This window comes from Triticum aestivum, chromosome 3D (assembly GCF_018294505.1).
Source record: "Triticum aestivum cultivar Chinese Spring chromosome 3D, IWGSC CS RefSeq v2.1, whole genome shotgun sequence".
In the NCBI taxonomy this organism is placed as follows: Eukaryota; Viridiplantae; Streptophyta; class Magnoliopsida; order Poales; family Poaceae; genus Triticum; species Triticum aestivum.
The window spans coordinates 28,576,671-28,588,247 of NC_057802.1; the positions used below are offsets into that span (position 1 = coordinate 28,576,671).

An 11,577-nucleotide genomic window follows, 5' to 3' on the forward strand; every position below is an offset into this window, starting at 1 on the left:
GACGGCGATGAATACGACGATGAGTAGCACCGCCCGACTTGGACGGAAGACGACCCGTGATGACGAATTTGAGCAGTCGCGCACAGCGCTTCCCAAAAACCTAATTCGTCCTCTCCCGGTGCAGGATCGCAAAGACGAACGGTTCCGGAGACCTGCTCTCCTACGCGCCGATGCACGCCGGCGTTTGGGATGGAGTAGACTACGATGGCGGCGCAAGTTGTGAGATGAGGCAAAACCCTAGGTGTTTTTGGTGTGTCTCTGGCCGCAGCCGGTAGCTGTATATATATTAGGACCAGAGGCGGTATTGTGTCGCGATCACAATCCCAAACCGACTCGGTTTCTAATTCGTATACTTTCCGGACAAGAAATCAAAAACTTGTTTGCCAAGACATAAAAATAAAACGACAAAAGGAAGCTGCGCTCCTGCAAGGAGACGGACCGGATTTCGGCTGACCATTCACGCGCATGTCGCATGTACGCCTCGCCTCGCCACGGCCCGGCAAGGCGAGGCGAGGCGAGCGAGCGCGCGCGTGTGATTTTCCCTTTCTCTTCTCACACACCACTTAGAGTGGTGGAGAGAACCCACTATATAAAGAGGTCCAACTCTTCTTCAACTTCCGGGGTGGGACTAAACTTAGCACCACCACTTGCCATTTTACACATGGGCTTTGAGATTTCAGAAATTGCTATGGGCCTAGCCCATTAATTCTAACAAGATCGTCACAAACCGATGCAGGAAGCTTGAACACGCTCATCACATAAGTAGGAATGGCTTGGGCAACGGCCTTGATGAGAATCTCTTTATTGCCCGAGGACATATATTGCTCACTCCAATCCACAAGCCTCTTCCGCAACCGATCTTGAGTAGTTTCAAATCTACCTTTGTGCATTCTTCCTTCAGGGACCGGCAAGCCCAAGTATTTTGGTTCAAAAACCTCCTGAGTAATCTCCAACACATTCTTTACCTCCTGTATAACATTAGGCTGGCAATGATTCGAGAAGAGGATGGAACACTTAGACGGATTGATTAGTTGTCCCGTCGCCGACGCATACGTGTTCAACAAACCTTTTACCAAAGTTGCCTGCTGCTCTGTCGCATGAAAGAACAGGAGAGAGTCATCCGCAAACAGAAGATGAGAAATCTCTGGAGCACTTCTGCTGATTTTGACCCCCTGAAGATCATCCTCCCTCGTAGCCTTCTTTATGAGAGAAGAAAGGGCATCAGCTACAAAAAGGAAGAGAAAGGGGGACAGCGGATCACCTTGACGGAGCCCCCTGGAGGGGGTGAACGCCTCCAATAACTTGCCATTAAATTTTACCGAATATTTCACCGAAGACACACATGCCATCACACGAGAAATCCAGGTTTGGGAAAAGCCCCATTTAGCTAAAGCCTTCTCCAAAAACTCCCAATCCACCCGATCATAGGCCTTGGATAGATCAAGCTTATAGGCACATAAGGCGGGAGAATTGTTTTTTGCTTCCTAGATATGATGAATACATTCAAAGGCAATGATGAAATTGTCTGATATTAGCCTCCCTGTAATAAAAGCGCTTTGATTTTCCGAGTTCAGCCAGGAGAGGCCGTAATCTGTTTACCATGCATTTAGAAACAACCTTATACACCACGTTACACAGGCTAATCGGTCTGAAGTCCTTTAGTTCCTTAGGATGGGGATCTTTGGAATCAGTACGATCGTTGAGGCCTAGCCGGCATCCCATACCTCGCTTCCCTCGCCTCCCCGGGGCCGTCGGCAGCCTGTTCCCAAACAAAATCTAGGGGCTGTTTGGATTGCCACCAACGCAGACCCTACCAAAAAATTGGCTCGCCCGTGAGAATTGAAAGTTGTTTGGACTGTCACCGAAACATTGGCTCGCCCACGCTGCCCGGAACGACTCCATGTTATTTTTGCCAACGCATGGGCGTGCGGAGGGCCCCGAAATCGGTCGCCAAAAAATTGGCGAGCGCACCTCTCGCCCGCTTAGTACGTGGATCCCGTGCTGTGTTTGTTAAGCGAATAGTCAACGGATTAATCAGAGGCGGAAATGAACGATACGTACGCGTATTTTCTTTTGACGCGAAATTAGGAAGTGATTGTTTGAATCGGTTACTCCCGTCGACCTTTTACTGCTACCGGTTGTCTTCTAAGCAAAACTAATGGTTTCAGTTTCCGTAAAGGCAGCCGTGAGCTTAGTCTAGTTCAAAAGTTATACATGTTTTTTTTTGCATATACGGGACGCCCGTACGTATTTACTCTTACATGCCAATTTTGGTCTTTTCTTGATAATTGCTAATTTCGTTTTTTCGCATGTTATAGTTAATTAAGTTTTCATATTAAAAATATAATTGCTAATTTCGTTTTTATTGCCTCAACAGTACAACTAAATTAAAATCAAACCAAGCATCAATCAATCCAAATTGCCAAACCAAATGGAGAACTTGCCAAATTTTTGGGAGGTACAATGGCTACAATCCAAACAATAACAACTTGCCAATTTTTTGGTCATGCCAAAATTTTGGTTGGGCAAGTTGGGGCACAAACCAAACAGCCCCCTAATGACCAACATTTGAAAGTCAGGCAACTTTATTCGACCACCACACGTCGATCGTAAGGTACGGCAGCTATCCATCCGAGATCCAACGCACACGGCATTTTATATTCTCCTATCTTTCATCATCACCACCAAGTAAAAGCGCCAACCAAGATTCGAATCCGTCAGCATCGCCGGTCGTCGTCAAGGCACCAACATCGGTAGTCGGGCCTGGACATCGCGAGGAGCTCCTCCGGCGACATGCGCTCCAGCTCCCGCTGCCTCCACGCCGGGAAGGCCTTGGCTGTGGACTCATCATCATCGTCCTTGGGCCGGCCGTGCTGATCCCTCATGGCGCGCATGCTCTTGTACAGGCGCATGGCGGCCACGCAGTCATCGTAGGGGTGATGGTGGCCGCCGGTCTGTATGTCATAGCCCAGGCAGCTCCGCGTGAGATACCGGAGCGAGTTGCTCATGAGCCTGGCGCTGGTCTTCATCAGCGGCGGGTAGACCGCCGTGTCCCTCTTCAGGTGCGCCGGGTAGTCCATGCCGAGCGCGTCGAGGTCGTGCTCCAGCCCGTGGCCGACGAGGAGCCGGGCGGCGCCGCGGGAGGAGTAGGAGTAGGAGTAGGACTGCTCGCCGTTGAGGAGGATGTCCTGCACCCGCCGCATCGCCTGCTTCACGGTGGGCGCGTCGCGGAGGTGCTCGGGGCGGATGCCCGTGCTCTCGTACCGGTAGTGCGTCACCGGGATGAGCGGCTTCACGAAGCTCTCGTAGAGGATGGACTCGTGCTCATCGACGACGCAGACGCGCGCGCGCACGTCGAGAGTGCCGTCGCTCCCGCCACCGACCATCTTGCACCCCAGCGCCACCGCGCCGCGACCGCCTCGCGCGCCCATCCTCGACATAGTCCTCGTGAGGCTCTGGACGGATGAGGGGATCGGAGCGCGGGAGAGCTTGCATGCGGCGCAGTGAGCGCGGAGGGCGCTGGCGGTGGGGAAGACGGCGAGGCAGAGCGGGCAGCCGTGGGCTTGGAAGGCGGTGGCGCAGGCGGGCTTGGAGGGCAGGGAGGCGCCGAAGCCGAGGTGGTCGCGGAGCGCGTCGATGGAGCGGCAGTGCTTGCCACAGACGCCGCAGCGGGGCTCGTGGTGGGAGTGGTGCGACGACCGCATGTGCTCCACCAGGTGCTCCATCCGGTTGAACTGACGGTAGCACGCCGCGCACCTGTGACGGCTACACGCACGTACAAACCCAAGAACTCCTCGTCAGCAAGAAGAAAATGTGTATATGTTGTAGTACGTGTGATCGTGGAATGTGGAGAAGATGGAGAAGATGGAGCATACGAAGATGGAGAAGGAGTGGGCACCGTACGAACCTGTGAGCATCTGAAGAGTTGTCCATGGTCGGCAGTGAGTGAGTCACCTAAGCAAGTGCAGAGACGCGGCAAACAGTAGTCATCGTGCTTGCTTGCATGGTTGGTTGGGCTGTAAGAAACGGACGGCTATTTATGTAGCTGCAAAGTGCAAAACGGATGGTATTCGATTCCTGACAACGGCGCCAACGGAGAGCTTCTTATTTGCAGTAGCAGTATATTCATGCGAGGTTCCGGAGATGCGACCGAAGCCGGCCGGCAGTGTACTTCGTCAGTGATCGAGCTCGATCTCTGCATGTTGTTCAGACTTCAGAGCATAGACACCAGATTGCATGCCCTCAAGAAAAAGAAAAGGGGATGATGCGATGCCCTGGTCAAAATATCCGGTTTGAAAAGGCAAGAACAACCCGATGGATAGAAAGATGAGATTGGATTGGGATTCCTGCCGGAGATCGACCGACGTGCACACGCCCGGCGGGTAGGTATAGCCGCTGCGGTAGTCGGGCGGACGATGATCGTCGTCATCGTCGTCTTATGTTGGCTCCGTCTTTTGGCGGTGGTGGAGAGCCGCGCGGAGCGCCGGGTGATGGGATCTGCGTGGATATCCTGGGAACACACCTCTCCGGCTGAGCTTTTGCGTTGGGAGATGTCTTCATCTCATTCTCCTGATCCGGGTTCTAGGCATCTGTTTTGCTGCCTCTGTGATTGAAAATACATGTGGAAATAGGTTCCCAAAATCATGATTTTCCAACACACTTCATGAGAAACCATGCATTTACTATCTTGTAAGTAAACTGAACCGAAACTTTCTGTTTGGAGAGAAAAATGAACTCATACTTAACTGAAAAAAAATAACATAGCCAGACAGTACCACCAATGCCAGACGGAATGATAGCTACGTCTCTCACCAAGCATATATACATGCATAGATGCAGCCACATCTACTAGTACTGCAGAACATGCAACGTGAAAGTCAATGCTGCATTGTAGTAAACCCCAAAGATAAAACTGACGAAGAAAGTTATGCTTCATACACGCGAACAAAAAAGAAATCAAATGTTTCTGTTTCAAGCCGACAGCATGTCCAGCGAGACTTTACTTTGTCCTTCCAATTCATTATTTTTTAATGAGGTCTCAGTCCTCAGAGAGCTAAGAAACAAAAAAGTCTCAACAGCACAGTGAAAAAGAAAAACTTGCTCTAGTCCTAGCCCATGAGTAGTTTTCCACAAATCCAAATGTTTAATGACTTGATCCTCAAACAACACTCAATATGACCAACTGAATCCAAAGGACAGACAAGCAGAAGCATTAGAGTTAAAAAGCAAAAGAACTAGAAGAAATAGTTCAGTATAGGCTTCCTTCAGAGCTTACACACACAAAATGTCAAACAACAACAGTTGGAGCAACCTGAAGCTCAGGGGTTCATATAGGCTTTCCTTCAGAGCTTGTCCTAGAAGAAATAGTTCAGTACAAAGTTTGAACCATAAACAGTGATACCAAAGTCAGCTGGAATCAGTACACTGCGCTAGTACCAAAATTGAGTCGTTTACATCAGTTTTAGCCACTGCTCTACTTGCTAAGCCTTTCAAACCATTGACCATCATAACCTGCTTGTCTCATCTGAATCCTTGTACAGAACTTGTAATTGTAATTGAGGAGCAACAGTTCACCACCCACCAAAGATTCCAATATAATCTTGCCATCACCTCTTCGGAAGACCAAGCCAGCACTCGCATATTTGGCCTCATATGGCTCCCACCTTTTCTTAGCATCAGACAGGGTACGAGCAAAAGGACTGAGCTCCTTCAGGTCGTCCAAAAGGGCATCAAGAAAAGGGATCTCAACATAATACTGGAGTAGATGAAACGAACAATCGCAGAGCTTGGAATAATCATGCAGTAGTTCGAGAAGGACAGCTTCAGGATGCTGCCAATTGACATTAAGAGCATTGTCTCTAGCCCACTGCTGCGCAATACGGAACCGGGGTCCTTCACCAAACAGCAGAAAGAATAACTGGCAGTGCAGTTTACCCTGATCTGTAGACTGCTGGTGAGGATTATCCAGATATGTGGAAAAGAAGTCCACTGCATCCGAGACAGCTCCAGCTCCGAATAAGACCAAGTCACTGGTACAAAAAAAAGTTTCGTTTCGCTAATCACTAACACAGGAAAAGACCAAAAGATAGGTCAAATAAAATACATGATGACAACAATAACTGTAGCAAATTAAAGAATGAATGACAAACATACACATTAGTGTAGCTCAAGGGATAGTTGATTGGTATGCATTCTCCGAAGTATTGAGGTAATGTCACTGTATCAAATACAAACCAAGGGGCAGCATTTCTCTGATTTTCAATCCGATATACTCTCAACCCAACAACATAATTCTTTGATTCTTGAATAAGAAACTCCACAACATATCCATTGTCAAGGCGTATGACAATGGTGTGGTAAGTCTTTTCCTCCTGTTAAAGTAAACAGTATATAACGTCAATAACAACACATCACAGTTGCTACACAAGAGAATAGACATAGCATATGAGTAAGATTTGAGAAAACATACGATGTAACTAGGGGCCGTGACTGGTATCTGAACAGGTCTGCCATCATATAGAACTCCAGGAACTGACATAAAAGAGATTGCTTCATAGCGTTCCCGAGTAACTCTATAGAATTCCATAAATTGATCTGGAGTTGGTCTTAAGGGAAATTCTATTCTGAAAAGGTCATTCAGGTGCCTTTGGATGTTGATGGGTCTGCGAAAAATGGCCTCAGTTTGAGAAATGACGGTATTCTCATAATGGCGACACTTAGCTGCATCCCGCAGTCTTTGACGGTAACTAGCATCAGCCATCTTCAACCTGCAATAAGAGAATAAAATTTAGGAACATCTAATGCTGCATTGCAAGTAATCAATCAATACTAAAACATTCAAAAACTGCGCCATACCGGTAAATCTAAAATCATAACAACGCACACAAAAGGCTATAATGCAAGACTATAAAATAGATGGATAGTAAAGCGCTTCATTCACAGATATCATCTGCCACGCAAAACTTGCAGCTACCAAAACTTATTGCCCTGTTTCATAGTTTCTACATTTATGATGGATACAGAGGATTGTAAAGATCACAAATACTCCTACATGTCAACAGAATAGCATCATAAACTTTCCATATACGATGGGAAATGGACAAAAACTTGATGCTGCTAAACTTTGCATAAACAGGATGTACTAGAGCATGCAGCTTTCCGTATATGATCCGAGATGAACTATGTGAACAGCAAATCTTAAGCTACAAGGCAATAATCTGCATGAATTGGCACACACATTGCATGTTTAAACAGGTAGCAGCGAACGAACTAATCAAAACATCACAGCCCCATACAAGTTGCAAAAGCCCTGAACTTCAAATCAGGGAAATATCCTTGCACGACCAACTTCAGTTAGCTAGCGGGTACTAAATAGCAACAGCACCAGGCACTGCACACATGGAAACAAGCATAGCAGGACCGAACTGATGAATCCGATTGGATTTTAGGTAGGAGCCAACTGACGAGTCCGATTGGAGTTCAGGTCGGGAACACACAAGGGTTTAGGGGTTATAGAAGAGAGAGCTGACCTCTCAGATTGTTACCTCAGGCCGCCCTCGCCAGTCAGCTCTGGCTTCCCGCAGTTGTGTCTCGCAGTCGCAGCCACCAGTGGCCACGGGCCCTCCGCCCTGAGTTTAGGTCGCCAGATTGGAGTTAGGACGAACTGACTCCGATTGGAGATTACGTCGGAGACGCATTGAGGTTTAGGGGTTTAGGAGAAAGGCACTGACCTGACCACTCAGATTGCAACGCCACCGCCAGTGCGTTCCGCCTCCCCGCAGCCGTGTCTCCCAGCCGCCGCCGCCAGTTGGCTCCGGCCCTCCGCCCCCCGCCCCTCCGCCAGCCCACCCGACCGGAGCCACAAGCAGCCGCAGTAAGGAGGGGAACGAAACGGAGGCTCATATGCGGCTCGGGGCGTCCGGTGGGTTCCAGTAACGGGCCTTGGGCCGCGCATTGCTGCATCTCTTCGTGCATTGGTATGGAGAGCGCGCGTAACGGGCCAGGCCCAAGAAGCAGCCAATCCGCAGATTGAATCGGAGCTTTTCCGATCCGGGGCAGTTCCGCTTGTCGGATCCGGGCGCAAGCACGAGCCCCAAGAACCCAATAAATCGATCATCCATATGGAACTGACCCGCCAAACTTTACGGATTCGGGGACTCGATCCATATGGAGCCGCTCTGCCCTTGTGTGACAGATCCTCTCCGAGCCCGGAAGATTGCATCAGCGCCGGATCTGGTCCTTGGTGGAAGCGTCCCCCGATGAAAATCAGTCTAAGAGAGATACAACCTGTATAGGTTGCAAACCAGTTAGACGACGTCATAAAGAAAATTGCAAAAGAAGCATGAAAACAATTACCTTGAACAGATGACCTCACTGATTAAGGGAGAAAAGACGCCCTGCTGGTCATCGAGCAGGCGGCATGGCGGATCTATAAACATCTCCAAGGCGCCGTCGAAAATTTATCGGCGTTGCGCCGCCAGCGGTACCAGCCGGTACCCTGGTACGCAGAAAATCATCTACCGCCGTCGGCAAAAGCCGGAGCATCGGCGACGGTGGATCCGCCCCGACCTGGCGGCGGCGAGGAGCGCTCTGGGGGGAACAAGGATAGGGATTAGGTTTAGCCTCCGTGGGGGTATTTAAGCACAGAGGTGTGAGTCATATCCGGCCACGTATCAAGCGTTTCCTTATTAACAACTCCGCGTGGCGTGAGCCGCGCCGCGCCGCTACACCTAGTACTGTACTATACTACATACTGTACCAACAAACAAATATAGATACACACCCAAGGTGCGCGCCTGCTCGAGTGAACCCGCCACGCAAGTTGCCCTGCGGCCGTTGGAGCACCTGTGCTAAACGAGCAGAACCAGAATGTCATGAATGACACCACGGGCGAGCCATGGGCATGCTGGAGGGACTCCACAACATCACCAAGGGCAGAAGAAGGCGACCGAGTCAAGCTGACTAGTGGGTCCACAGTGTAAGCGTGAGTGTGTGTGTGGGCTGTCGCCAGGCTATATGTACGGGGCCCTGTGCGCGTGAGTGAGGCATCGAGACTTTGGACGAATCATTCAACATAGGAAGCTGCTCTTCCCCACCTATCTCCTTCCTCCTCTGATCTCCTTCTAGATCCAATCCCCAGGCACGTTTACACAAAAGAAGAATTTTAAGGAATTTTAGAGACTCTCCCTCCGCGTCGTCCCCGCTAGGGCGACTCGGGCGGCGCCCAAACCCTAGCCGCCGGGGGCGTGATCTCCCCTTTCCCCTCCCTCCGCCGCCGCCGGGCTAAGCCCGGAGGCCGACAGCGGTGGTGGGGGACTCCCGCGTCTTAGGGGTGGTGCGGGGCCCCTAAACGCGTGGAGGCGCGGCCGATCCAATCTATGTCGGTGATGGCTGCAGCAGGCGGCGGCGTGGTGGTCGGCCCTGCCTTAGGCCTACAGGCGCGGCACGTCACTGTGCCAGGAAGGGCAGTGGCTGCGGTCAGCGGCGGCGCGCCATCGGGCGTCGGATCGGCGACGGCGGCGGCGTGGAGGGCCTGGTGGACTGTTCGGCGACGCCTCTGGTCAGATCTGATCTGGCCGGTGTAGCCGGCGGTGGTGGCCATCTCCTCCGTCAGAGGTGGTCGGCCTAAGGCTGGATGGTCATATCTCGAGTTCTGCCATCTAGTCCCGGCTACGAGTCGGGAAGACAAAGTTGCCGGTGAAAACCGAGCCGATGGAAGGCGATGACGGCGTTATGCGTCTTTACCTTGATGAATGCATCGTCGCTTAACTACTGTCGACCCACTCGTGCTGCTCCGGGGAAACCCTAGGATCTGGTCTTCCAGATCGGATGATGGCGGTACTGCGGTGTCGTTGATACGTCTCTGTCGTATCTATAATTTTTGATTGTTCCATGTTAATATTATACAACTTTTTTATACTTTTGGCAACTTTTTATACTTTTTCTGGGACTAACATATTGATCCAGTGCCCATTGCCAGTTCCTGTTTGTTGCATGTTTTTGTTTCGCAGAAAATCCATATCAAACGGAGTCCAAACGGGGTAAAAACTTACGGAGATTTATTTTTGGAATATATGTGAATTTTGGGCCACAAGGCAGGGCGCGCGCCCTGGGCCCTTGTGGCCACCCCGTAAGGCGGTTGGTGCCCTTTTTCTGGCGCAAGAAAACTAATATCCGGATAAAAATTGTATTAAAATTTCAACCCAATCGGAGTTACGAATCTCTGGGAATTTAAGAAACGGTGAAAGGCTAGAATCTGAGAGCGTAGAAATAGAAGGAACAGAGAGAGAGAGAGAGAGATCCAATCTCAGAGGGGCTCCCGCCCCTCCGCCGCCATGGAGGCCATGGACCAGAGGGGAAACCCTTATCCCATCTAGGGGGGAGGCCAAGGAAGAAGAAGGAGGGGGCTCTCTCCCTCTCTCTACCGGTGGCGCCGGAACGCCACCGGGGCCATCATCGCGACGACGATCTACACCAACAACTTTGCCGCCATCATCACCAAGTCTCTCCCCCTCTATGCAGCGGTGTAACCTCTCTTTTACCCGATGTAATCTCTACTTAAACATGGTGCTCAACGCTATATATTATTTCCCAATGATGTATGGCTATCCTATGAAGTTTGAGTAGATCCGTTTTGTACTATGGGTTGATTGATGATCATGATTGGTTTGAGTTGCATGTTTTATTATTGGTGTTGTCCTATGGTGCTCTCCGTGTCGCGCGAGCGTGAGGGATCCCCGCTGTAGGGTTTGCAATATGTCCATGGTTTGCTTATTGTCTGCATTGCGTGAGTGATAGAAACACAAACACGGATAAGTGAGTTATGGCGTATGGGAATAAAGAGGACTTGATACTTTAATGCTATGGCTGGGTTTTACCTTAATGATCTTTAGTAGTTACGGATGTTTGCTAGAGTTCCAATCATAAGTGCATATGATCCAAGAAGAGAAAGTATGTTAGCTTATGCCTCTTCCTCATATAAAATTGCAATAATGATTACCGGTCTAGTTATCGATTACCTAGGGACAAATAACTTTCTTGTGACAAAAAGTTCTCTACTAAAACTAACTTAGTTGTTTCGTTATCTAAATAGTCCCTAGCTTTTATTTATGTGCTCTTTATTATCTTGCAAACCTATCTTACAACACCTACAAAGTACTTATAGTTTCATACTTGTTCTAGGTAAAGTGAACGTTAAGCGTGCGTAGAGTTGTATCGGTGGTCGATAGAACTTGAGGGAATATTTGTTCTACCTTTAGCTCCTCGTTGGGTTCGACACTCTTATTTATCGAAAGAGGCTACAACTGATGCCCTATACTTGTGGGTTATCAAGACTTTTTTCTGGCGCTGTTGCCGGGAAGCAATAGCATGGGGTGAATATTCGCGTGTGTGCTTGTTTGCTTTATCACTAAGTTGATTTTATTTGATGTTCTAAGTTGTTCTCTATCTTTAGTAATGGATATGGAACACGAAATACCAAAAAAATTAGGTGTACTTGCTACTCATGGAGATGGGGAACCTCCTATAACCCTCGATGCTCATTGTGTGAAAGATATTATGCACTACTTTAATAATCCT

At 49.4% G+C, this 11,577-nt stretch overlaps 2 protein-coding genes across 3 annotated transcripts; both read right to left on the reverse strand.

Moving 5' to 3' along the window:
• Nucleotides 1-2,439: 2,439 nt before the first annotated feature.
• LOC123077093 (RNA exonuclease 4-like) lies at nucleotides 2,440-4,428 on the reverse strand. Its single transcript, XM_044499307.1, has 2 exons — nucleotides 3,908-4,428; nucleotides 2,440-3,765 (listed from the first exon to the last, which is right to left on the reverse strand). Exons 1-2 carry the CDS (start codon nucleotides 3,931-3,933, stop codon nucleotides 2,718-2,720), a joined length of 1,074 nt encoding a protein of 357 aa, XP_044355242.1. The 5' UTR covers nucleotides 3,934-4,428; the 3' UTR covers nucleotides 2,440-2,717.
• An 807-nt stretch (nucleotides 4,429-5,235) lies between these two features.
• Nucleotides 5,236-8,664, reverse strand: LOC123077094 (uncharacterized). Of its 2 annotated transcripts, none has more exons than XM_044499309.1 (6): nucleotides 8,356-8,664; nucleotides 7,731-8,286; nucleotides 7,545-7,628; nucleotides 6,470-6,767; nucleotides 6,154-6,371; nucleotides 5,236-6,029 (listed from the first exon to the last, which is right to left on the reverse strand). In XM_044499309.1, the coding sequence occupies exons 4-6, from the start codon at nucleotides 6,758-6,760 to the stop codon at nucleotides 5,474-5,476; spliced, it is 1,065 nt and encodes a 354-aa protein (XP_044355244.1). In that variant the 5' UTR covers nucleotides 6,761-6,767; nucleotides 7,545-7,628; nucleotides 7,731-8,286; nucleotides 8,356-8,664; the 3' UTR covers nucleotides 5,236-5,473. The 2 variants fall into 2 exon arrangements, with proteins under 2 accessions (XP_044355244.1, XP_044355243.1); XM_044499308.1 differs by having other exon boundaries at nucleotides 7,530-7,628.
• Between the last annotated feature and the right edge of the window lie 2,913 nt (nucleotides 8,665-11,577).

Excerpts from the sequence above, each read along its gene's own strand:
- LOC123077094 (XM_044499309.1), bottom strand. The coding sequence starts at position 6,760 with ATGGCTGATGCTAGTTACCGTCAAAGACTGCGGGATGCAGCTAAGTGT. Across the intron at positions 6,372-6,469 it reads TCACGGCCCCTAGTTACATC|GAGGAAAAGACTTACCACAC; the intron begins GTATGTTTTCTC and ends TTACTTTAACAG. Across the intron at positions 6,030-6,153 it reads CCCTTGAGCTACACTAATGT|TGACTTGGTCTTATTCGGAG; the intron begins GTATGTTTGTCA and ends TTTTTGTACCAG.
- LOC123077093 (XM_044499307.1), bottom strand. The coding sequence starts at position 3,933 with ATGGACAACTCTTCAGATGCTCACAG. Across the intron at positions 3,766-3,907 it reads AACTCTTCAGATGCTCACAG|CCGTCACAGGTGCGCGGCGT; the intron begins GTTCGTACGGTG and ends ACGTGCGTGTAG.